Source organism: Pleuronectes platessa, chromosome 23, assembly GCF_947347685.1.
Source record: "Pleuronectes platessa chromosome 23, fPlePla1.1, whole genome shotgun sequence".
NCBI lineage: Eukaryota > Metazoa > Chordata > Actinopteri > Pleuronectiformes > Pleuronectidae > Pleuronectes > Pleuronectes platessa.
Window position 1 is genome coordinate 1,255,283 of NC_070648.1, and position 25,176 is coordinate 1,280,458.

General features: G+C 45.8%; 5 protein-coding genes across 10 annotated transcripts in view; 2 read left to right on the forward strand and 3 right to left on the reverse strand.

Annotated features, from left to right (window-relative positions):
* Positions 1–312: 312 nt before the first annotated feature.
* On the reverse strand, positions 313–1,172 carry LOC128430260 (uncharacterized). The gene is made up of 3 exons (XM_053416289.1): positions 942–1,172; positions 660–754; positions 313–449 (listed from the first exon to the last, which is right to left on the reverse strand). Exons 1-3 carry the CDS (start codon positions 1,165–1,167, stop codon positions 348–350), a joined length of 423 nt encoding a protein of 140 aa, XP_053272264.1. The 5' UTR covers positions 1,168–1,172; the 3' UTR covers positions 313–347.
* Positions 1,173–3,873: 2,701 nt separating this feature from the next.
* LOC128430257 (E3 ubiquitin-protein ligase TRIM39) lies at positions 3,874–8,461 on the forward strand. 6 transcript variants are annotated; one of them, XM_053416282.1, is made up of 8 exons: positions 3,874–4,207; positions 5,089–5,690; positions 5,788–5,883; positions 6,047–6,280; positions 6,364–6,511; positions 6,627–6,653; positions 6,803–6,978; positions 7,068–8,461. In XM_053416282.1, the coding sequence occupies exons 2-8, from the start codon at positions 5,100–5,102 to the stop codon at positions 7,437–7,439; spliced, it is 1,644 nt and encodes a 547-aa protein (XP_053272257.1). In that variant the 5' UTR covers positions 3,874–4,207; positions 5,089–5,099; the 3' UTR covers positions 7,440–8,461. The 6 variants fall into 6 exon arrangements, with proteins under 6 accessions (XP_053272257.1, XP_053272261.1, XP_053272256.1 ...); XM_053416286.1 differs by having other exon boundaries at positions 5,094–5,690; XM_053416281.1 differs by having other exon boundaries at positions 3,874–4,178.
* vbp1 (von Hippel-Lindau binding protein 1) lies at positions 7,860–10,416 on the reverse strand. The gene is made up of 6 exons (XM_053416288.1): positions 10,277–10,416; positions 9,772–9,896; positions 9,597–9,663; positions 9,252–9,350; positions 8,966–9,104; positions 7,860–8,769 (listed from the first exon to the last, which is right to left on the reverse strand). Exons 1-6 carry the CDS (start codon positions 10,355–10,357, stop codon positions 8,693–8,695), a joined length of 588 nt encoding a protein of 195 aa, XP_053272263.1. The 5' UTR covers positions 10,358–10,416; the 3' UTR covers positions 7,860–8,692.
* A 492-nt stretch (positions 10,417–10,908) lies between these two features.
* On the reverse strand, positions 10,909–17,315 carry rab39bb (RAB39B, member RAS oncogene family b). Its single transcript, XM_053416470.1, has 3 exons — positions 17,086–17,315; positions 14,042–14,222; positions 10,909–13,439 (listed from the first exon to the last, which is right to left on the reverse strand). The coding sequence occupies exons 1-3, from the start codon at positions 17,298–17,300 to the stop codon at positions 13,194–13,196; spliced, it is 642 nt and encodes a 213-aa protein (XP_053272445.1). The 5' UTR covers positions 17,301–17,315; the 3' UTR covers positions 10,909–13,193.
* Positions 17,316–20,301: 2,986 nt separating this feature from the next.
* Positions 20,302–25,176, forward strand: part of zgc:162171 (uncharacterized protein LOC565931 homolog) — a 5,548-nt gene continuing 673 nt past the window's right edge. Inside the window, exons 1-4 of the mRNA XM_053416471.1 lie at positions 20,302–21,035; positions 23,513–23,643; positions 24,061–24,210; positions 24,756–25,176. The exon at positions 24,756–25,176 is cut by the window's right edge and continues 673 nt beyond it. Of these exons, the coding sequence (XP_053272446.1) occupies positions 20,843–21,035; positions 23,513–23,643; positions 24,061–24,210; positions 24,756–24,968 (687 nt within the window). The 5' untranslated portion in view covers positions 20,302–20,842 and the 3' untranslated portion in view covers positions 24,969–25,176. The remainder of the gene's footprint in view (positions 21,036–23,512; positions 23,644–24,060; positions 24,211–24,755) is intronic.

Genomic DNA, 25,176 nt, shown 5'->3' on the forward strand with positions numbered 1-25,176 from the left:
TCATTAAAAATAAACTCAGTAAACTAAATATGCCTGATTTATAAAAGAAGCTGAAGTAAAATTAAGTTTTTTTCTGTTGTAGTTGTAGTCGAAACATTTGTTAGTGTGATCTCTGGTTTGTGCGTTCGTGCTGGAAACAGACAACAGACACGTGTCAGCTCAACACTTTGCATCAGAGAAGACGACACAGCTTTGCATCTGTTTTACATCTGTTTTGAGATCATGGAAAAAAGGATTCAATTCGTCCACGTTCCATTTAAATTAATTCTGATATTTGTTTCATGAGCAGGGTCATTCTCTTTTCATGTTTAAGTGAATATTGTGTAAATGCCCAGTTTGTTTAAGTCTCAGTTCTCATCTTCTTCGTGGAAGATATTGTCATCAGCCTTTTTGATCCATGCAGTTTTGAAACCTTCCTTCATCCCTCTCTTTTTCATCTCTGCATTTATCTGAAAAACAAAAAACATTTGTTACAATAAAAGTGGGGAAATTAATCTAGAAAACACATGTAAACTAATTCTGGCTCCGTCAGGTTAACACTCTTTATGTGTAGTCAGATGTTTGTTATGCAAATGTATCAAGTTAATTGATGGAGATTAAGTAGCTCAGATTGAATAGTTTATATAAAATCCATAAACCCACACGTGTGAGGAAATTACCTGATTCAAGATGGCGTCCGTCACTTTGGGGTCGTTCAGGCTGATCGTGGATTTCAGAACTTTCACCTTAATAACAACCAAGTGCCTCAAAGATGCTAATGAAAGAGAAAAAATAGATTAATTCAAATGTGAACGTAAACTGCCTCAAATGACTGAAGGAGGCGGGGCTTATGACCTATACTGCAGTCAGCCACCAGGGGGGTGGAGATGATTGGGCTTCGGTTTCTCTGGAGTTTCGAGCAAATCTGTGTTTAGGAATATATCGACGTTAAAGTAACTCACTGCTGTAGCACATGAAGGGATGTTTCTCATTACAGGGTCTTTCCATCCACTCTCCAGGGTTAACGGCTCCGATCCTGCTGACCACACAGTTCCCAGTTCCTGAGGACGGGCGTCCATTTATCCAGTTTCCAAATGAGGACTCAGTCCCATCTGACCAGGAGGAGAAGGTGTGTCTGTGGAGGCCGATGAAAGCCCGCTGGACAATGGGAACCAGCTGCTTGATCATGGTGTTCTCAGTTTGAGTCCGGACACTGGCCAGGTCCGTGTGGTGCAGCCGGCAGTGCGCCTGAGCATCGGACCAGCTCTTCAAATCACTAATATAGAAATATCTCTCAGGGGAAATGTCCGGAAAGCCTGAAAGAAGTTTTAAAGGTCAGATACTAGAAGTTTGTTTTGGACTTAAAAACAATATTTTCATCAGCAAATAACCTTTTACAGTTATTTTCCTTAAAAAACTAAATCTAAATATCCGAAACAAGTAAATGAGAAGTGCTCACCGTGTATGTTTGTGTTGTCGTAGCAGACAAAGGGGAGTTGGTTGCTGCACCGACGATCTCTCCACCAACCACCCCACATGGAGACACACACATGCCCAATTGATCTGCTGGTGTCTGGTTGACCTAGTCCCCACATCTTAAAGTGGGTTTGGTTCTGTGTATGGAGACTAGGATCTCCCGCGGACCAGAACCACCTCTCGGATCTGTCGTACAAGCCGATCCACACGTCTCCCTGAAGACCAGGAGCAGCTGAGATCAGACGCTGCACGTCCTCCATGTTCTCCACAGTGGCCAGGTCCGTGTACGTCTCTCTGCAGAAGGTCCTCGCCTGCCACCGTGTCTTTGGTTCACCGACGTAGACGTAGTGACGGAGGCCTGAACACAGTCCTGCCAGCAGAGACACATTATCAGAGCAGAGGCTGAGGGATCCTCTCTGGTGCACAGAAGAATCACAGAAAGATCTAAGAAGAACATGAAGGGACTTTCAGAGTGAGAGCGTTTCAGAGTCTGAATGAGAAATCAAAGGAGTGCTGCTCTCAGACTGAAAGACTCTGGAGTAAAGACAGAAACCTAGGATTCCATATAACGTGTTAAATGTCCATGTTCCCACGGGAGGAGCCGACATGAATCCACTTCACATCAGATCTCAACACGTGTGCACTGACCTGATAGAAGGAGAACACACAGCACGGACCTGCTTACACCTGTGGAACCAAAACACACAACAAATATCTAAACTTACTCAGGACGACTTGTGTACAAGTACTTCAATGCAGTTTCTCGGCTAATCAATAAAAAGCAGCTGATATATTTGTAGTGTTTCTCCTCCATATGTTTCTTACCTGAGTTTACTGGACTGTCGGATGGTGACATGTTCGATTCTTCCCCTTCGACTCCGACTCAGTGTTAAACTGTCACCAGTTCGATTCCTTGTCTCACTTGCTCTTCTCTATTTGAGTCTTTTTCTTCTTCTTGCTTCTGATTTTGATTGCAAATCGAATCCCTCCTTATGCAAAACCTGTCATGTGATCTTCTTCGTCCAGTCACAGCAGCTGAGCTGTGTCTGATTTCAGTTTCCTACAAGGGACCCTGAAACATGTGGGAGCAAACCACTGATCTTCTGATGGGTGGACGACCCACACGTGTCCCTCAGGACGTTTATATCTCACCAATGAAACAGAAACAGTTAGAAAAATTCAGGATTAGGAGAATGATGCTATATTAAGATTATTGTGAGTGTCTTTATGGAGAAGAAAGTCATATATTACAAAAATAAAGTCGTGAGACAGTTCCCTCCAGGTCTGTGAGGTTCTTCCTACAGAATAGACTCGGTTTCTGTCTTTTCAAAGTTCTGATACTTCCGATCATGTGGAGCTGATGCTGACAGACGTGTTTTGTTATTTATGAAACTTAAACTAAAGTCAAACTTCTCAGTCTGCTTCACTTTCCTCAGGAGACTGACCTTCTGATCTTCCCTAAAATCTGGACTTTTATCTTGAAATCTCAGAATTTTTGAAGTGGTCTTGTTCAGTTGAAAGAACTTTAACAGAACCGGACCCTGGAGGTCTCCTGGTGGATGAAGCAGCAGCTTCAGGGTCACGGCTGGTTGGAGAATCGTCCTCTGAGCCGTCGCGCTGCGCTGAACGATGAAAATCAGATGTAAAGCCTCTCGGCCTCTGATGCAAACACTATGCTAACATGAGGCGACGCACGGCTGCACGTCGGGATCAGGGAACAGAACTTCACAATAAATCACAATCCCGTTGTGTTAATGCAACAAATGATATTACAGTTACCACCAGGTGTTGTGTTTGTCCCGTCTGTGGTTTTAAACAAACGCTCTGAGGTCGAGGTTATGGAAATAAACACGTGAGGAAACGTTCCAAACAATCCTGCTGTTGAACTGCAGGAAACCAACATGTGGTCTGTGAACACGATGTGTGGGAATAGAGACTTCAGGTGATCAAAGCCGAATCGCTGTGATCTTATTGACTGCAAATCATTTTCCGGTCATTTTTGATTCCAACTTATTGTGAAATTCCATCAATTTTAACCAGTTTCTACCTCAAATATGCAATTAAAGTAGAATTGGACTTTGTGTGTTTTTATTTTCCACATCCTGTTTGTATTTAATGGGCTTGTAAAATCTTCCCATTCCCAAAGTGAGCCTCCCATTCACAGTTACTGGCTCAGCTCCACGTTGTGTAACCAGCACAAGGTGAAACTGACTTTCCAGGTAGAAGAGGAAACAGTTTCTAACATAATCTGACTCCTCTTGTATCACACGTTCACCGAATGGCCGCAGCCGTGACCTCATGGTCATGAAAATGCAAACCTGCAGCCTCCTACGTGTCGGTCTGTTGCTCAGGTCTGTGCTGCAGGTCTGTAACAACGTGTGGGGAATGTTAACCATTGGACTCAAACACCACACCCACGAGGCAAACACTCATTCCCCGTGTGAGAGCTGCTATTATGATCACGCACTGTATACTCACACTCGCAAAGTCAAACATAATGGGAGTGTGGCACCAGTGACACTGTGACCAGTGAGCTGAGGGTGTGAGCGCTGCTGTTGGAGGAACAGGTTGTTAAACTGTGGAACAGGCTTATGGCCGGGTGGAGGAATAACTGTGATGACGTTTCATTTTCCAGTTTGACGGCTGTTCACTCGTTCAAACCACGAGAGAATCGCCTGCTCCACCGAGGACTCGACTCCAGATTCACCAGGAAGCTCCTGTAGGTAAGAACCAGATCCTCCACCAGCTGCCGGTGAGATGATGATTGTTTTAAAGATTTATTTAATCCACAAAATGTACAGTGACTGAGGCTCAGTGTGTTTTTCTGTCTCAAATGTTTCTTCATGTTCACTGATCAAATTTGCTGAGATGTAATTAAATTGTGTTGCTCTTTGTGTAAAGTTAAATTATCTCCGTCCCTGTGAATGTTTTGTTCTTCTACTTTGTAAATATAACTTATAATAGACGTTTTTATATGACTCGACTTTTTAATACAACTGGGGTAAAGTTGATGCTTCACTGAGGCCTTAAAACTTCGCTTTCTGTTCGCCTGCTTGGATCGGCTCCATATATTAAAAGAATAAGCTCCTTGTGAACCCAGACTGTCTTCTCCGTGTTAATATGACAAATAAATATATATAATTTTATAAAAAGAAATATTGGGTCACATAACTTTCTGTAAATCCACAAAGAATCGCGACAAAGTTTTGTATGAATTTGTTATCACTGCTAAAACTGTTATTTCCTGTAGTTCTGCTATGAAGTATTCCTTGTGTGTTATTTAGATAAAGAAAGTTTTCAAGCGTGTAAACAAGTTTGATTAGTGTAAATTTAGAGTTCTCTCCACACACTTTAAACACAAACAACTCGTCCTGACAGGTCGAGTGTGTCTGTGTGAGAAGTGTGTGTGGATTGTAGGCGTGTTTGTTGTCGGTATTTAACCTGAATTAGTTGAGAAAACTATGACTCACACACCAAACAGCTGCCGGGCGCAGAAGAGCTGAGTTTCACACATCTTTTACTCTTTCTACTCTCAACCGCACTTAAAGGTTTTAAATCTTTACATTTACTTCCTCTGTCAAAGTTCCTCTTCCACCGATCACCTAACTTCCCTTTTCCTGTTCCTCCTCCCAGCTCAGTCCATAATGGCCGCCACCTCAGGCACCATGTTGCCAGAGAAACAGTTCCAGTGCCCGATCTGTCACCAGGTGTTCACCGACCCGGTCACCACTCCCTGTGGACACAACTTCTGCCAGGCCTGCATCCAGAGTGCGTGGGACGGCATGGACGTCTGCCAGTGTCCCACCTGCGACCGGTCCTTCAGCCCCCGGCCTGAGACCAGCATCAACTCTGCCTTCAAGGAGCTGGCGGACTCGCTCAGGAACATGGTGGTCTGCTCCTCGGCCTCGCCGCTGTGTGCAGCCCAGCCCGGTGAGGTGGTGTGCGACGTCTGTGCCACCGCGTCCCTGCAGGTGAGAGCCCTGAAGTCCTGTCTGGTGTGTCTCACGTCCTACTGCGCCGCCCACCTGGAGCCTCACCAGAGGGTCTCCACCCTGAAGATGCACAAGCTGATCGAGCCGGTGAAGAACCTGCAGGACCGGATGTGCAAGAAGCACGAGAGGCTGCTGGAGATGTTCTGCAGGGACGAGCAGAAGTGTGTGTGTCTGTTCTGCACCGAGACGGAGCACAAGGGTCACCAGGCCGTCTCCATAGAGGACGAGAGCCGGGAGAGGAAGGTACCCGGAGCTTACTCTGTTTACACATCTACATATTTCCACAACTAAATCATATGAATATGAATTCTTGTTTTCTTCCTGTTTGCCGGGTCGTTAGGTCCAGATGAAGAAGACCGAGGCAGATTTTCAGCAGATGATCCGGGAGCGTCTGAAGAAAGTAGAGGAGATCAAGAGCTGCCTGAAGCTCAGTGCAGTGAGTCATGGAATCTGTTATTTAAGACACCAATATTTATACAGTTCTCCTGCCTTTAGTTCTCCAGACATAAACATTTAAAGTCCTTTCTGTGGTGGAGTAACGTGGGAGAAGATTGACAACAGGAGGCGTCTTCCTGACACGTTTCTGTGTCCTCCTCCAGGCGAGTGCCGAGAGGGAGAAGAAGGACAGCGACCGTCTCTTCTCGTCTCTGATCCGCTACGCCCAGGAGAGACAAGCTGAGGTCTCCACGGATGTCGAGGAGAAGCAGGGGGCGGCGGAGAGGAGGGCGGAGGAGCTGGTCACCGAGCTGCAGCAGGAGGTCACTGAGCTGCGGAGGAGAAACACCGAGCTGGAGGAGCTGGGGAACTCTGAGGACCATCTGCACGTCCTGCAGGTTCTGATGAAAGATCAGTTTTGAGTTTTGGATCTCACTACAATTAGATCCACTAACGATGAAGACCTTTCTTTGTGTCTCAGAGGCTTCCCTCTCTCACGTCGCCTCCACCCTCCAGACAGTGGACGGAGACCAGCGTCCACCCGGAGCTCTGCGTGGGGACGGTGAGGAGAGCTCTGTCCAAGGTGGGACACACCCTGAAGGACGAGCTGGACGTCCTGAAGAGACAAGGTGAAGTGACGCCAGCAGCAAAGTCAACGTCCTCATGGTTCAAACACGAAATTACTGGAATTAAACTAAATTCCTCTTTAAAGCTTTTAATGATATTTTTTTATTCTTCCCACAGAGATGAAAAGGATGCAGAAATATGCAGGTACGACCTCCCTGAGCATATTTTAACTGTTTTAGTTAAATACAAGTTAAAGTGTTTAATATTATTGGATTCAAAATGGTTTGATGGTGTCGCCCCCTTGTGGTGGACATTGTTAAAGCGGCTCCTTTAACTGGATTTCCTCCCCCTAGTGGAGGTGGTGTTAGACCCGGACACCGCCCACCCCAACATCGTGCTGTCGGCCGACGGGAAGCGGGCGGGCCGCGGCGAGCTGCTGCACGTGGTCCCTGATAACCCCCAAAGGTTCGATCCCGTGATCTGCGTCCTGAGCAGGAGCGGCTTCCTGTCCGGGAGGTTCTACTACCAGGTGGGTTCCCCTATGAGATGCTTTAACATGACTGACAGCAACGTAAAGAGTTCTGGATATTAAATCTCTTGGTTTGTCCCCGGCTTCAGGTCGAGGTGGGGACAAAGACCTTCTGGGACCTGGGCGTGGTCAAGGAGTCCGTCAACAGGAAGGGGATGATCACGTCCAAGCCCGAGAACGGCTACTGGACGGTGCGGATGAGGAACGGGGACGAGTACCGGGCTCTGGACTCCCCCTCGGTCCAACTGTCCCTCAGGGAGAAGCCCCAGACTGTCGGGGTGTTCACGGACTACGAGGCGGGGACGGTGTCCTTCTTCAACGTGGACAACGGGTCTCACATCTACAGCTTCACCGGGTGTCTGTGGTCCGAGAGGATCTTCCCCTTCTTCAGCCCCGGGGTTTGTGATGAGGGGAAGAACACGGCGGCGCTGGTCATCACCGCCGTCAATCCTGAGACTTAGAGGACGAGTCTCCTGCCGCTCTGAGGCTTGAGATGATTCAGAAATGATTCAATATTTGAAAATATGATGAAACTTTTAACCTTTAAAAGCAGCAGCTTGATTAGAGTGAGTCTGATGTGTGAGTGGGAACAAGGAGAAGTCTCAAACTGTCACAACCAGCTGCAGCTGAAGAGTGAAGCTGAACTGAGATCAGTTAAAAACACACTGAGGTTATTAAAAACCAGAGATTTCAGTTGTGTTGCTTTAAAAGTTAAAAGTCTTGTTTTACTGCTCATCAGCTCTTCTCAAAGATTCTGTCCCATATTCACAAATCCTGAGATTTAATAGTAAACTACTGAGGAATATATGAATAAAATTACTATTGAAAACCATCTTTACATTTTCATTTTATATAAACTAATCACCATCATTGCTCCGTCATGTTTTGATCAACTCAAACTCTTTATTTTCCTTTATCCCGTGTTGAGCCTGTAGATTCTAAATGAACATGGACGACATGACAGCTCTCAATCACATGCAGATGTGTTTATAGAGATCAGACGATAAACAACACACATCACCAGGTCAGGTTCTCCTCTCTTCGCCCAAGTGGTCTCCTTTTTACTTCAATCAGCGTTTCATGGTACAGAGGGAGACAAATAAATACAGACAGAACAGAAGAGGTGTGGGTTGGGGGCAGGGGGGTGTCAAGGGACATCAGTGAACTCTAAGTCCTGAAGTGAAAAGCAGAACCTCATTCTATACAGAATAATGGCAACTGTGTTTTTACAGTAAGTCAAGTTAAAGTCCCCCAAAACAAACACAAACCCAGGAGTGACAGGTCTGTAGAGAGAGAAAGACAAAGCGAGGGGCCCCGTCAAACAAACACAGGAACACAGTGAAATCATTAAAAAGAATACAAAAAACTTGCGTCGTTGCCTTTTTTTTTTGGTAGATTTTTACTTGAAAAAATACTTTTAAAAAGTAACAAATCAGGAGGAAACAGCTGCGGTGAAAGTTTTTAGTTTCACACGATAGAGGACGAGTTAAAAAAATCAGACAAAGAATTATGACGTGCGCTTGGTTTCATCCGGGTTAACACGGCACCTGCGTTAAGTTAGACGCACAACTTTTGCTGATGTTTTGAACCCGTCCTCTATGTGCTGGGTGAACGTGATCTTGGGAGACGGGGGGGGGGGGGGGGGGTCGTTGTTTCTCGTTTTTGTTCGGACTAAAGAGAAGATATTCAGCTGAAGAGGAGGAGGAGGAGGACATTAAGACTTGTCAGCTGATTTCAGGAGGTTTTCTTTGCTCCTTCTCTTCACGTCCCAGTTGTAGACTCGTGCCATGTCTGAGGAGCGCGGCGAGTTAAAGGGAAACAGCAGCGGCCATCTTTAGTGTTTCACATTTTCATTTCATACTCCAGCTTTTATCTGAGGCTACGTTACAGTTTGAACATCACATCAGAAAAAGACAAATAAAACAAAGGATAAATACAACAAACTCTCCCTAGCCCGACCTGGTTGGACGGCTTGGTGGAAGGATACTGACTTCGATGGTGGTGAACTGGTCTCGCAGGAAATCCAGATCCTCCACCAGCTGCTCCAGGTTGCGTGAGGCCGTGGAGAGGTTCTTCTCCAGGAGAGCCTGGGCCTCGTCGATGTCGTACTCCAGCATCACGTTAGCCTTGGACGGGGAAACGTGGTGGTTAGGGGCTTTAGGTAGAAAAACTAAAATGTTCAAAGTATTTAATTAAAGCTACTTTATTGATCGTTCATGAAGTGGCTTGTAGTGAAATATCATATAAGATAAGTAAACCCGAGCTCGTCTTACCCCTAACCATAGACAGACTTTGTCGGTGGGCGGCACTGAGGCCTTGCAGTAAACATTGTCAGCCAACAGGAAGTGGGTCTCCATGGGATCTGTGGTTTCCTGGGGAAATGAAAAGTGCAGAACACAGAAGTCATTACAGTCATAATCAAGTCTCTGTCTCTAAACCACGACTAACTCAAACATAAAGAGCTCAAACTGAAATTCTATTAATGATAAACATCTAATGCTTATACTAATAAACAATAAACAACTTTTCAGGCAGGTTCAGCTTCCCACAGATGGAAAAACAGGTGACAGATGAATTTCTCTAACATTTCAGAGACGGGTCAATAAAACCGTTCACACCTTTTTCTTCTGCATGTGTCGGAGGATTTCTAGCGTCTCTGTGATTTGTGGGATCTGGTTTTTCAACCTTGACGTGTAGAGAAATGTGAAAACAATAAATCAAACAGCACATGTTTTCATTTGCTTGATTGACTTTGAGGCGACTGTCGTCCCTGGTGGACAAACGAGCAGTTACCTTTGTTTCTTCTGGGACAGGTTGAGCTCCATGTACTTATACTTCTGGTACTGCTCGTCCAGTCTCCTCAGCACCGCATCGGCCGTGTCATTGCCGGCCTGCTTCATAAAAGTGTCCACGTCCTCCTGAGAGACACAAGCATCCAGTGTTTACTATGAGGGGTGGGAATCGAACCCTCAACCGCACCGTAGAGCTCAAAACACATGACAGCAGCATCTTCTTCTCATAATGACAGGATGAAAGGAGGAGACCCCACACACACACACACACACACACACACACACACACACACACACACACACACACACACACACACACACACACACACACACACACACACACACACACACACACACACACACACACACACACAGTTAGCTCGCAGCTAGCATGACGCGCCCACAACCGGCCGCAGCCACAGACGGCCCCCGGCCCCCGCGACCCGAGTCCGGCTCCGGCTGCGACCCGACCCGCGACACGGAGCGAGGAGCCGGGCTCTGCTCACCACAAACGCGGCCTCCGGGATCCCGAGGTGCTTTTTCTTCGTCGCCAGAGCAGCATTGCTGTTGTCTATGGTCGCCGCCATCTTGGAGAGAGGCCGCTGCTTCCTTCCTCACGCGTCTCGTCCCTGCGTCTCAAGAGCACAGCGGCGGCTCTGCTGCCCCCTGCGGCCACACGCCGCAACTGCAGCCAACACCCCATCAAGAGGTGGGCTCTGATCAGTGAACTGAGGTTTATCAGTTTAATAGGTTTTAATACAAGCAAAAAACATAATAATAAAAAACTACATTGGTTATAATGTTGGATGTGAGATAAAAATAATTTTCTTCCTTATTTGATTTTGTATTATTTATATATCAGGTTTTATCAATCTATCTGTCTATCTATCTATCTGTCTATCTATCTGTTTGTATATATTTCTTTTGGTTCCATTTGTTAAAGGCCATAAAGTCCGGGTCTTATTGTTTTTGGCCAATCAGATTTCAGTTGGGACCAGTGCCCCCCCAGGCCCTGCCTCTGGCCCCACCCCTGTTTGCTTATCATAATTGTGTGTTAAATATATAATGAAGTTCTTCAGACACCGACTTCAGACAAAAAGAACAAACACCTCGAGTAAAATAAAGAGACGGCAGCGAGTTTCTTTTTCCAGTCACATTTTATTTTCTTAGTACATTTCAGTTTGTAGATAGATAACTAGAGCAGAGGAAGAGAGACTGTCGGCTGCGACCCGGCAGGATCCAGGACTGTGATGGACACTTTAGTCTGTACAGCTCAGAGGACTGAAAACAAACAACCTTTTGTTTCTGAACCGCGGCTCCTGTGGAAGAAGGGTCACACTGAGGGCAGGACACTGGTGTTGTCCCCCAGCAGATACATGCGTTTGACTCCAGGCTTGATGACATGTCGCCCGTCACTGTGTCAGAATCAATGGGTTTTCCTTTTGACCCTGAAATAACGTGTCTGTGTGCAAAGTCAATTTGTGATTCGCTCGAAAACATTCAGGCTCATTATTCATCTTGTCACCAACATGTCAGGTCTCGACTTCATCAGATTATCAGTTATAGTTTATTATATCATCATGGCCGGTGGATAAGCTCCTCGGACACAGACAGAGATTTTAACAGAGTTTGGCAGTAAAGGGACTTTCTTTATTTGAGGCTAAAACTCCAAACGGATGCTAAACGCTGAAGAAACACTTGAGTAAATATGCTTATTCCCTTTCTTCTGAAAATGAAAAACCCTCTCATACTTGTGCATGAAGCTTCACGCTACAGGCAGCAGCTTCTTAGCGTAGCCTAACACAAAGACCAGAAACGGCTCGGGCCGAAGATAAAACAAATGGCTCATCTAAGCTCGACGTAAGACGAGGAAATGGTTCTTCTCCTTCTGTCACTTCCTGGCATTCATGTCCTCGTTATATGTGCACGTCCCCTTAAAGTGTTAGGATCATATATGCTGCTTTATGTACGAATTCCTCTTCTCGCCTCTCATACGTCGGGCACAGAGGGGCAAAGCCTGGTGAGGAGGATATGAGGCAATAAAAGAAATAGAGCTGTCGGTCGATATGGGTGTTTGGTGGAAACTCATCTTCCCACCAGAAAGTGAATAAGCTCATTTCAAACTGCTCCTTTAGACGGTAACTCACACTAAACCTCCTCAGGCAGAAAACTGTGGTTTAAACAGTCAAACATCTCAAATGATTATTTTAGCATCTGTGTCAAAATGTGGTTGAAAAGTAAAAACCAGTCTGTGACGCCACAGGAAGCTTTATCAACCGAATCTCCAGAGTTTTCATTCACCTGCGACACTCGCTTGCACTCGACTGAGAGTAAAAGTCTACTGTGAAATTACATTTGTGCGCACACACACCAAAAAGGCATGTAAACCACTTTTTACACAACAGAATTTCAGCCTGTATCGTCCCTGTGTTGGCTTGACGCCTCTGGACGCTCTTGTCGGAGACCGTTTGTCGAGTTCCCCCTCTGCGTGGGTCTGGTCTCCCTCTGTCGGAGAAATAAATAATCTCCAGTTTGCTTATTTGCACCTTTCAAACGTCCCATATGACGATCCTCAGTTAAAGTGGCTGTGGAGGCTCCAACGTTCCTGTTAGTCCACTTACACCAGAGAGTTAAGAGTTAGGAGATGTTACGCTTGTTCTCCACCTCCGTCAGTTAAGCTGTACACTTCCCTTCCAGGAACCGGGTGTTTTGTGTCGGTGCTGGAATTAGCAGAATGACAGTGGATGTAACCATGTCGTCAAAGTCCTCGAGCTCACTGGAGCCCGCAGAAGTTCCACAGAGAAATAAAGTGGCAACGGATTAAAGGCTATTAGCAGGAAATCAGTCCTTTGATCTCAGACTCCTCAGTCGAGCTCCGATCGTGGAATGTGGAGAGAAAACAAAACTCTTTCTACCGAGGGAGATGTGACCTACAGGTGCTGACTAAACTTTATTTGAATGGTATGTGCTCGGAGGATGTTGGACAACGCGAAAGTGGTTGTCTTTTTTTGTACGTGATCATGTAATTGCATATTGGTGGAGGAGGGAAGGTTAAGAAGTGGAGGGAGAAGAAGAGGTGGAAGAGATGATGGGAGAAAGAACGATCATCTCTTTGGAGTCTTCTTTCTAAGGCCTTTCTAAGACTCCGAGGAGTTGCATCATGGGAGCCCTCGGTCTGAGATCCTTCATCTCCAACGGATAAAACATATTTATAAATCGTCTTCTTCAGCCGTCCACTCATGTTCAAAGTGTTCATTGCCTCCTTCTACCTTCTTCTCATTGAAATTCCTCAAACAATCCCTGGTTGTTTCCAGTCTGAAGAAAGAACAGAGGGTTTCCAGCAGTTTGAGTCCCCCCCCCCCCCCCCCTCCGAGTCCGTCCTCCCCTTTCCACCTTCAGTCCCATCGTCGAGCTCGTTCCAGATCAACAGAGACAGCGGCGGTCGCTCTTGGTCACTTCCTCGGAGGAGTGAACCACGTTGGGGACGAAGCCGCTCTTCACGCCCTCCCAGCCCTCCTGGATGGTGATGTCGCCGGTCCGCACCAGGGCGAAGATGTCTCTGGTCAGCTCGGTGAAGGCGTGCTCCACGTTGATGGCGTCACGGGCCGACGTCTCGATGTAGCGCATCCCGTAAGCCCCGGCCAGCTTCTCTGCCTCCTGACGGCTCACCTAGAAGGTCGGTGGAGAATCGTAGATATTAAACACTCCCTGAGAACCACAGCAGAAATATTGAATTAATAAAATTTAGCCCAATAACTAAGGAACGAGAAACTAAGGACATTTCAACCGAATCAGTGTACGAAGGATAAACCTGCCGTGGTTCTGTTTGTTTTTCACAGTGGTAAGGTTTGTTTGTTTGTAAACTACATTACGTAATAACTACCGTACGGATTATTACTGAACTAGGTCGAGGATGTGGTTCGGGTCACGAAAGAACCAATTCTATTTCATTGCAGATCCAGGTCAGAGAAGAAAACTTAAAATCATCATTTCCTGTTTTATCTGATTTAAATGTTGATCTATATTTTATGATACGAGTGTACACACACCTGTGTGCTTCTCAGCGTAATCCTGTAATGTCTAATTTGGTGATTATGGATTTATTTTTGCTTCAAACAATCGAGTGACGACTGATCTAAAATTAAACAAAAGGTTATTTTTAAAACTGCACAACTCTGATCGACTCGACACAACCTTCAAAAGAGCCACTCTCCATCTCCACAGACGAGTTTCAACACAACACCGGCAGTTCACTCCTACACCACACACACCTGGCGCTGGGCCTCCAGGTCGCACTTGTGGCCGACCAATAGGAAGACGATGCTGTGGGGCTGGACGTGGCTACGAGCCTCCTCCAGCCAATCGTGGACGTTCTGGAAGGAGCGGCGGTTGGTGATGTCGAACAGGAGGAGCCCCCCCACAGAGTTGCGGTAGTAAGCCCTGGTGATGGACCTGCAGGGGGAGAAACATGAAGGGAAGGATTAGAACCTTTCATTCGACAAAACTCGATAAACCAAATAATTTGACTCAATACATTTTATTTTATAATGAAATGTTCTGGGCGTATTGTTGTTGTGCTTTTCTGTGACCAGCAGGTGGCACAATAACAGACATGTGGTGACAGCATAGGGTGCATGGGCATCACAAATACTTTAGATATGAATGTTTAATAAACTATATTTGATAAATACACCTGAAATGTACTTTATGGTTTATACATTTAATTGAATATACATTCTCTGTGATCTGAGGTTTAGGACTGTTTCACTTTTTGATTGAGGAACAACAGTTTCAGACTCTGTTGCTCAGGAGGTGGAGCGGGCCGTCAATCACACAGAAGGTTGGTGGTTCAATCCCCAGCTCCTCCAGTCTTCATTCAGAGGAGTCCTGAGGCAGTGAGCCCCGCATTACCCCGATTGAAACGGCTGAATTTGATTTAGAAGGTACATGCATGTGGTACAACACTGGGTACAGATCCAAGTTTAGGACAAAGAGACGAAGAGAAAGATCCTCGTCTGAGGAACAGAAGAAGAATCCAGGGGAAAATATAACCAGAGAGAAACTGGAGGCGTGAAAGAAGGAGTGAGATGAAGGTGTCAGGTGGAGGAGCTGAGAACAAACTCCACGGATGTGAGGTGTGAAAAATCCACCAGAGAAAGATTCTCTGGAGAGTTTTGTTTTGTATTTTGATTAATTTAGTTTAGATGATTAACATTGAAATGGAGCCATAGATAAACTTCAAAAAGAGGATGAAAATAAAGGTGTTATGTAAAGAATCACAGGATAAATCATACAGATACTTCAGGAGCTGTGATAGTATCTCTGTCACAAATAAACACTGGAGACCAAACCTCCTCTTATTTATCAGCAGAATTTATATAACGGGGCCGGATGGAGGATTATAGGATCCAACCTTTTTGTCAACAAATATTTAATAAAGATCTATATTTATATCTTGAGTAATTCAAACTGATGATGAAATGTAACGTCGGTGCTGAAGAGACAATTCTCTGTGATTAATAACTAAGCAGCAATCCTCTCATCATCATCATTTAAAAACCTGAGAGGAAGTGATTTTGTATTTTACATAAGATCTTCGTCCCTGCAGTCGGACTGGGAGGACGCTGCTCGACTCTGACAGGAGGCGACACTGCACTCGCACACAAACGCACAACAGCCCCCCCGACGAGGCGTCTCATCCTCAGACTGTGTCCTCTCAGAGTCTCGTCTCATGGACTGTGTCCTCTCAGAGACGACGTCCACACAAACACCACGAGGAGGGAAACTCAAGGGTTCAAGGAAAAGGGAGGATTAGTGGAGGGAGAGGAAACAGTAAAGAAGGAGGAGGTGAAGTATAATCACGAGCAGGGAGGATTCACACGATAGAACAAGAGATGAGACAAGAGGAAGATTCACTCGAGTCAGAAAGTGACACAATCTCTACACATCTCAACACAGAGCGACGACCTGAGTGGACGAGTCGTGGGTTCGATTCCTTTAGAGGAGGATTGACCCAGAGGTGAAGAGTGTCTGTAAGAAACTCTCCTCCTCGTCTTCTTCTCTGGAGCCAAAATGGCCCCCGTGGTGTTTGAAGAAAAAAAAAAACGTTTCGTCCTTCGCTGTCACAGGGACCTGTCACTGCTGCCATGGAGACGGTGATCATGCTGACAGGTGAGACCGGTCGCCGTCTGTCAAGTGTGTGTGTGTGTGTGTGTGTGTGTGTCTGTGTGTGTGAGAAACATTAGCATTCATAGTGTTAAGCTACATTTACTCTGATCAGTGTGTCGGAGTTCAACGTGTTTTGCTCAAGAGACACAAACCACTGTGTTTTATGTCCCATCCACTAACATGGAGGAGGCAGGATTCATGATCCATACTGCGGCCACCAGGGGGCGACCCCGACTCGGCTTCACTCTTTATATAAAGTCTACAGGACGAACTAAACACCGGCTCTAGCCAAGGTTCTCGGAAAGCAGGAACGTTTGAATGCAATTTGTAACTTCACCACTAGATGCCACTAAATCTTACAAACTTTAACCCTAAACTCGATTTGAAACCACTTCTCACAGCATGAAAACAAACCACGTTTCAGTTCTGACTGTGTGGACTTTAGAGAATGAATCCAATTAGTCAGAACAAACCCCTCTGGTCATTTATTCACCTCAGACCTCGTTTAAATGCCGGATCTTCCTTCAACACCACTAAACAAACTAGTTCCAGGTAGAAATTCCAGTTTCAGACCTGCAGGCTTATTTGACATTGAGTTCTAATCATCATCAATGAACTTTTTTCTTTTAGTTAAACCCTGAATTTAAGAGAATGTGGACATAGGTAGAATATAAACGACATTATTTCTAATTTGGATAAAATAATCACTAATTATTTTCTCTGATTTAAATGTCTGATGTCAGCTGTTCATCCGATATCTAATCTTTCTCATTCTGTAATAATGAGAATCTTTATTGATCTGCAAGAATCTCCACCCCTCCGACACAGAGGTCAGGGGTCAGGGGTCAGGTTTCCCCCCCTGAAGGAAGTCTATCAATCTCTGGATCTCAGCAGCTCTTCTCTTAAGGGAAGTCCACAGAGACTCTGGAGGTTCTCACTCAGACATTTGACTTCACACATTTCTGAAAACATCTTTCACAGCTGAACGTCCACTCCACATGTGAATCTTTCACTTTCCAAATGAAGGAAAATGAAAGCGAGGAACAACAAATTCAGTGTTTCATCACTGAGGTTGTTCTGCACTGCGTTTCCCAGAGTGCACCTGTCACAGAGGCCTCGTGAGGCTGAAACCTGCTCGTGTTCTCACCTGAAACGCTCCTGACCCGCCGTGTCCCAGATCTGCAGCTTGATCCTCTTCCCCGGCTCGATCTCCACCAGCCGGGAGAAGAAGTCCACGCCCACGGTGGGGTCCGACACCTGGGCGAAGCGGCCCTCCGTGAACCGCCGGATCAGACACGACTTGCCCACCGTGGAGTCCCCGATGACGATCAGCCGGAACTGGTAGAGCCAGATCGCCTCCATGACTGGGCTGTCTGTCGCTCTGCAGGTCTGTGGCTCGGTCTGTCGCTCGGTCGGCTTCGTCAGAGAGACGCCTGAGCCACAGAAACAGAACATCAGTTTATTACTCAAGTTTATTCAAATGCAATTTTTATACATTAGACAACTATAGGAGCTTGTATTTATGTCTATATAGATTTATAATGTATTATTATTGCTATATAAGGAAATTAGAGTAGATCTAAGTACAACACTACGCTTGTAGCTACGGAAGCTAATTTGAAAAATGCTAAATACTTGAAGTAAAAGTACACAGAACGACCTTCATTCAGATGTAATATCATATATTTTTACTATTAATCGAGGTATAAGTAGCAGAAGCTAACCAGTCTAGGACAAACTGGAGAAATGAAATAACCATAATAATGATATGATAATAATGTGTAGCGCTAAAAAACCGCTAGGAGTAGTAATAAAGTAAAAGTACTCAGTTACTTCTCACCAGCGGCTTTACATGACTAACAGTGTGTTGGCGTTTGTTCTGTTAAATGTAAAATGAAAGATGTTAAACAATAAAATGTCTTTTCTTCCTAAAACTGTACAACCTCTACAACCTTTAATTGCTAAGAAGCCAATTAAAGGTTGTATTTCAAGATTTCAAGGTAGAGTTCATTGAGTGACAGGAGTTGTTTTGATTCTCCCTCCCCCCCCCCCCCCCTCCATGTGATTACTCAGTGTTTCCAGAGGAGACTTTTTAAAATGTCCTCTCAGATAAATAAACTAAAAGATGCAGATCAAGAGGAAGAAGACGCTTCACAGCCTGTGTGAGAAAAACGTAATTATCTAGGCCATCAACTTATTACTGAGGGGCCACAGATGATATCAGTCCTGATGTGTATCTTCACACTACACATGCAGCCCCCCCCCCCCCCCCCCCTCCCGGACCAGGCAGGGAGCCAGACTCCCATCACCCCCTGCGGGTCCCGGAGGAGTCGGGTTGCGTAGCCCGGTCGGTGTGCAAACATCATGGGCTGAATCCCCGGTGAATAGCAGCCTCACGGGCAGAGGCAGATCCGGGACGAGCAACAACAACCTGCTTTATGTCACATTGTAATAAATATACTCAGATCGTGTTGTTGGCTGGTTTCTTATTGTAGCTGTGGCACATTACATGTCCAGAACACATTTACGCACAAATTCGGCTTTAATCCCACGCGTAGAAGATGCTAATGAAGACCGGGACGAGGGTCTGGAGCCGGTTGTTTGTGTTGCAGGTTAAAATTAGACCCGTGCACATCACGACCTGACCTGTGGTGGGGGGGCCTGTGCGTTAACCCACTTTTACGCATCGCGGCCGGAGAGATAAGCGACATGCAGGCTGCGGAGGAGGAAGAAGGAGCCTACTTGCTGCTCGGAGCAGGGGTGAAGCGGACCTTAGGCCAGAGGTGGCGGCTCTCCTCAGGACCAGAGGGACGTGGGCTCCATGGCACCGACGAGTCTGGCGGCAGCGATCCGGGCAGGACGCAGCAAAAAAAACAACAAAGCGAAACCGCGACGAAGCCTCGATGCTCGTCGTGGAGCCGCGATGCCAGCGGCTGGAGGACGCTGCAAGGCCCCGGAGTCAGGGCTGATCTCCTCCTCCTCAGTATCAGGCCCGAGCGCGGAGCTGGAGGAACAAACCGCACCGAGGAGCAGGTGCGATCTACAACAACCCGGATCTGCGCAGGGACAACAGCGCCCGGGGACACGGCTCGGCTCGGAACGGCTGCTTCACGCGGGCGGGAGGCTGCGTGCTGTCGGAGGGGAATCCCGCGGTGTCATGTCGGTGCTGGCTGTGTGTGTTTGGAGGTTTGCTGATGAAATGGCAGCGCGAGCAGCAGCATCATATCGCCTGACTCATCCCGCATCAGTACCACTACCGTACAGGACCGAGCAGAGGCGCAGCGCTGCGCGGACGCGTCCCGGATGGAGTTAATATTGTAGGAAAATAAAGAGCATCCGGTTTAATGGGGGAATTTACATGCAAATATGTGAATATGATATTATTATATTATGAATATGACCCAGATGGTGGATGAGGACATGTTTGTTTCATTCATTTCAGCCTCTTTAGGGTTTTTATCTAAATACACTGTCACGGAGTCACGTGTGAAACCGTGAGTGAGGAAATAAGAATCCAAATATAAAAACCTCTGTTTATTCTCCAGAGAAGTTTTCCTGCACAGTTCGTGCAACAAGAGGAAGGAAGACACGTGCACTGCGATGTGGCACGCGCGCATTGTTCAGTGCGCACTCACGGAAGTGGAGGCACACACCACGCACTGCATGACGGGAGGTGTAGTTTGTAAACATGCTGCAAGGAGGCGCGTGCGTGTGTGATTGAGATCAAACTTGTAATTTGATGAATCACGAGGCTGTGACTCACAATAACACAACTTATATAAACTCATGGTTCATTTCCCTCCGCTCTGTTTGTGTGTTGTTCTAAAACAGGATAATTTCCATCTCATTTGAATAACTGGATTTCTCCATGAAGTTCTTCTGAGCTTCTTCTGGACTTCGCTGTCTTCGTCGATGTTCGGATCAGGATGAGATGGTTGGAAAACCCCAGTGAGACACGTGACGCTCGGAGCCGAGGGTGGAGACACACACTCTAGTTTTGGGCTCTTGGATAATTTCAGGAGTTGTGTTACAAAACGAGAAAAATATCATTATATCATTTTGACTTTAGAAACCAGCTGCTGGTGCAAATCCACTGAAACTGTTTTGTCCCCTAAAGTGAATCTGAACTGGATTCTCAACATAAAGAAACTGCCATTTGAAGAAGTGAGGACCAATCACATCCTCATAATGAGTTAACACACGTACAACACACACACACACACACACACAGAGAGAAACACAAACATACACAAAAACACACACAGTGACAGCAGGGGGCGTGGTCATGCTGCAGCACACACAGTTTTCAGGCTACAGTTTGTGATCTGCACAGCGTGTGTGTTTGTGTGTGTGTGTATGTGTGTGTGTGTGTGTGTGTGCAGACCCACACCTCCACACTGCTGGTGCTTCTCCTCTTCTTCTTACTCTCCCTCTCTCTCTCTCTCTCCCTCTCTCTCTCTCGGTCTCAGCAGCGGTTTACCACCTCAAACTTCTTCTTTTTTTCAACATGACGACGACAACTTTTACGCGGAGACCATCCGGACACTAGCTGCGAAGAGCTGAGCTGCAAAGTTCGTTTTTGGGGAGTAATGTCTTTTTTTAATATTGTTCATAAGACGAGGAGTCATAGTTTAAATCTAACGTCTGTTTAGAAAGTCTAGAATATCAACCTTTTTGTGCGTAATCGCTCGTTTTTCCTTTGTGAACGTTCAGGACCAAACATCTGTTCCAGGACTCGTTCTCTCAGTCTAAGAGTTAAAGTTTCGTTCGCAGTTTTCCTAACTTTCCTCCATACATGAGTTCAGACCTACCGTCACTGGCCAAACCCTCCGCACCGTGCGTCTTTGGTAATTGGAGACCTCACTGTGCCATCCACTTTACGCGCGCTCTCCCCCGCAGCAGCGATGCAGCACGAGCGGCTGCTCAAGGTCCTGGTAATCGGTGACCTCGGGGTCGGCAAAACGTCCATCATCAAGCGCTACGTGCACCAGGTCTTCTCCCAGCACTACCGAGCCACCATCGGCGTGGACTTCGCCCTCAAGGTGCTCAACTGGGACCACAAGTCGGTGCTGCGGCTGCAGCTGTGGGACATTGCCGGTGCGTACACGTGTGGCTGCGTGGCGGAGGTCACAGGGACGAGAGATGAGTGACGTTGTGTTAAGTGTAACCGCTGATTGTGTGTATTTAATGTAAAACAGTTGGCGCTCGTTACACGTGAGGTCAAACAGAGCTTCAGCTCCTCGTGTGACGGTTACGCGTCACTTCGCCTTCAGGTGAAAAGATGAGAACAGGACAACAAACACGAGCCTCATTAGGATTAGACTTATATACCCAGTCTGATATAACCAGTCTGCTATGTATAACTTTTGTTTCATATATTTGATCATTTTTATTGTCATGGTCTGTTCATGCAGAATGTATAGGTGCTCAGAGCTGGATGATGATGTGGACAAAAACCTGTCGAGATAAAACTTTATTGAGCAATAGTCCAAATCTCAAATATATAGAGTTTAAAGTGACAAGAGGACGGAGCTACACAACATGTTACTTTATTTCTTTATAACATTTAAGTTAAAAAAATTATTCAAATGATTAATTTACTTTAAATTAAATACTTTTAATCAGTTATCAATCTCATCTGCACAACATTAGTTAGTCGAGTGTAGTATGTCTTTTTCTATAATTAACTATGTTTAAAGTGTGTTTATGAACGTGCACAGTTTGTATAATTGGTTCCTAATGTTAATTACAGATTAATAGATCATTATACATACACAGTGAACTCATACACAGTCTGATGTTCAATTTAATATAATATTTTATAACTCTGGTCATAAACCCAAAAGATACATTTTTATATTTCAACAAACTTTAAAATGGCGCTCAGTCTCTCCAAGTGGCCACGTCGACCGAGAAGCACCTTTTCTTCTTCTTCTTCTTCTTCTTCTTCTTCTCCTCATCGGTCGGTTGCGTCTTGCTGACACATCCAACCATGATGGTGCATGATATGAGAAGTGTGTGTGTGTGTGTGTGTGTGTGTGTTTGTGTGTGTGTGTGAAGCCTCTAATACGTTGCACAGGCCCAAAGATTAACTGTTACATAGAGAGAAGCTCTTTGTTTTCATTGCATAAAACTGTTGTGTCTCTATCGTCGTGGAACGTGTGCATACTTTTGAAAATACCTCCCGAACACACACACACACACACACACACACACACAGTGTCAGTGTCTTTTGCATCCACTCCTCTCTGATGATCAACACCACGGCTGATAAGAGTCGCCATTTACATTTGCATGGATCAGGCTGTCAGACGAGTGGACTTTAGACCTGTCACACCTGACCACTTCACTACAGACACACACACACACACACACACACACACACACACACACACACACACACAGACACACACTCTCTCTCTCTCTCACACACACACACACACACACACACCATTATCCTTGTTTGATTAAGTGGGGGAGTGTTTACATAGACTACGTATAAAGATGGACAACATGTCAGCTCCCATCAGTGAAGCCAAACAGCCTTCATCGCCCTCTGGTGGTTGGCTGCAGTACAAGTCATACACCTTTTCTCAATTATGTATTTATAGCTGCATCAGATCCTCATATCTTTGACCATCAGTAAACTTTAAACTCTATTGGAACCAAACACTCAGTTTCTTCTGTATGACAAACCTCAAGTTTATTGTCTTTATCTAAATCAAAACTTCTGTAAGTCTGAAATGAAGCTGCTGAAAACCAGAGTCTCACACTCGCTCTCATAAGAGGGAGAGACAGAGATAGCATCTGCTGCTAGGAGACGCTGTCAGACTGTGTGTGTCTGTGTGTGTGTGTGTGTGTCTGTGTGTGTGTGTGTGTGTGTGTTCAGTGTTAAAGCATGTAAGCCCAACTATCTCGTTTCAGCTCTTTTCGCAGGTCACGTGCAGGGTGTGTGTGTGTGTGTTTGTCAGATGTTCTCTTGCTGATTCACCACTGTAATAGGATCATGTGGAAGAAGTTAGCCTCCAGGATAAAGACGTATTCATATGTTCAGTCACACACACACAGACACACACACACACACACACACACACACACACACACACACAAGGTCGTATCTGCAGGACTTCACAGGACATGACATGACTGACCTTAGAATCTTGGGGCAGGAGTTTATAACAGGACTTTTCATTTCATTTATTATCATTTTATAGGAAACACATTTGTTTATGTGAGGAAATGAGCAGATTATGTAGAATAATCAATCAAACAACCAGTAGCTGCCGATCTGAGTCCCTCAAAGATGAACTGCTCTTAATATTTTAAATTAAGAATTCACGTGCACAATAATGTTTAATTCAGTTTAATGTAAAACTCCTCATCTGTCACATGAAGGTTCCCCGTGTCTGTTCGGCTCTGTAATCAAGTTCAGCTCTGAACATCTTCAGGCACCTAATCGAGTTTTACAAAGACTCAGATGACCTGAATACTGGTGGAAGTCACTCGCCTCTGATCACATCTGTGGCTGATAATCAACTGAACATCCCAGAATAACCCCCGGGTTTCTTTAACAGGGCAGGAACGCTACGGCAACATGACCCGCGTGTACTACCGCGAGGCCGTGGGCGCGCTGGTCGTCTTCGACATGACCCGACTGTCCACGTTCCAGGCCGTCCTCAAGTGGAAAGGAGACCTGGACTCCAAGGTGGGAGCAGAGGTCACCTGGGAAAGAGAGGAGATGGAGGATGGAGGGATGAGAGGAGGAAGGAAAGGGGGAGGGAAGGAATGAAGAAGAAAGGAAGTCGATCTTAGGAAGCATTTTGACTTTAACTCCAAGGATTTTTTTCAATAATTAAAATGTTCCTTCTGACCGTTGTTCACACTTTCCACTGTATATATATATATTTCGAAAGTATAATTGTCCATTTTTCATGTGTTTCTAGTAAGTTTTAATATCATTAAATGTACATATACCTATTTATATCATATTAATCGCCTCTGTTAAAGGAGACTGTATGTAGGATGTGCTGAGGGGGCTGCAGCATCCCCTAGTGGCAAGGGCTGTTACTGCAAGATGGAAAACGATTTCCAGTATCTCATCTTCTACCGTGTGTAATTTCAGGTCGCGATGGGCAATGGGCGGCCGGTTCCAGCCGTTCTATTGGCCAACAAGAGTGACCAGCGGCGCCAAGGCCTCTGCCCCAAGCTGCCCAAACTGGAGAACTTCTCCAGAGAGTACGGGTTCGTCGGCTGGTTTGAAACGTCTGCGAAGGTGAAGACCAGAGAACTCTGTCTGAGTCGGTCACATTCTGTTGAGTGGCGCTGCATATGTTCTCTGTCTGTTGCTCGTTAGTGTCCTCCTCCTCCTCCTCCTCCTCCTCCTCCTCCTCCTCCTCCTCCTCCTCCAGCTCCTTCCAATTCAATTAGCTGTTCTTTCCTCTCTGTTTTTTACTTTTCGTCTTCACACTTTTCTGTCTTGTCGTCTGTGCCACAATTTAATTTCCCTTGAAATGACAGATTTCACACCTTTTTAATTGGTTCTATTTATTTAAGAGATAAGACTCTGATTTAAAACGTGTTTCATATATGTTAGCTTGGTATTTGAAATTAAAAACGTGGGGGAAGTGTTAATACTGGAACTGTAATGACCTGTTTTAATAATAATATTCAGCTCATCAGAAGTCATTTGCCGTGTGATCCAGCAGAGGGCGCTCACTTTCACTTTACCTGTAGCATGACCTCTGGATGCATGAGGAAAGTACTTCAGTAAAGTTTTGTCTACACTTTAAACACCTTCGACCTTCCACCTCTCTCCAGGACAACAGCAACATCGACGCCGCCATCACGTGTCTGGTGAAGAGCATCATGTCAGTGGAGGAGGAGCGAGTCACCAGCGAAGCCACCAGCGCCACCACCAGGAGCGACGCCATGGACAGCGTGGTGCTGCCTCACTTCGACTACAACCAGAAGGAGAAGGGGCTGAGCGGATGCTCCGGCTGCTCTTCGTCCAAATCCAGAGACAACGACTGACGGAGCGAGCGAGGAGACAGGAAGGAGACGGAGACAGGAAGGAGACGGAGACAGGAAGGAGACGGAGACAGGAAACCACTGCTGAAATATTCATGTGTTCTAACTTGGAGCCGTCTCCTCTTCCTTTGCTTCCACAAATTTTATTTTTGTAACAGAAATTAAGTTAAAAAAAATGTATCCCATCATTTCCACTCAAAAAGGTCCTTTA

Coding starts and splice junctions, on each gene's coding strand:
- LOC128430257 (XM_053416282.1), top strand. CDS start 5,100: ATGGCCGCCACCTCAGGCACCATGTTGCCAGAGAAACAGTTCCAGTGC. Junction 6,512..6,626: donor GGACGTCCTGAAGAGACAAG/GTGAAGTGACGC, acceptor TTCTTCCCACAG/AGATGAAAAGGATGCAGAAA. Junction 6,979..7,067: donor CCGGGAGGTTCTACTACCAG/GTGGGTTCCCCT, acceptor CCCCGGCTTCAG/GTCGAGGTGGGGACAAAGAC.
- vbp1 (XM_053416288.1), bottom strand. CDS start 10,357: ATGGCGGCGACCATAGACAACAGCAATGCTGCTCTGGCGACGAAGAAA. Junction 9,897..10,276: donor TCCCGGAGGCCGCGTTTGTG/GTGAGCAGAGCC, acceptor TGTGTCTCTCAG/GAGGACGTGGACACTTTTAT. Junction 9,664..9,771: donor CTGTCCCAGAAGAAACAAAG/GTAACTGCTCGT, acceptor CTACACGTCAAG/GTTGAAAAACCAGATCCCAC.
- rab39bb (XM_053416470.1), bottom strand. CDS start 17,300: ATGGAGGCGATCTGGCTCTACCAGTTCCGGCTGATCGTCATCGGGGAC. Junction 14,223..17,085: donor GCGGGTCAGGAGCGTTTCAG/GTGAGAACACGA, acceptor CTCCCCCTGCAG/GTCCATCACCAGGGCTTACT. Junction 13,440..14,041: donor ACCTGGAGGCCCAGCGCCAG/GTGTGTGTGGTG, acceptor CCGACCTTCTAG/GTGAGCCGTCAGGAGGCAGA.
- LOC128430260 (XM_053416289.1), bottom strand. CDS start 1,167: ATGATCAAGCAGCTGGTTCCCATTGTCCAGCGGGCTTTCATCGGCCTC. Junction 755..941: donor TCCCTTCATGTGCTACAGCA/GTGAGTTACTTT, acceptor CTCTTTCATTAG/CATCTTTGAGGCACTTGGTT. Junction 450..659: donor CGGACGCCATCTTGAATCAG/GTAATTTCCTCA, acceptor TTTGTTTTTCAG/ATAAATGCAGAGATGAAAAA.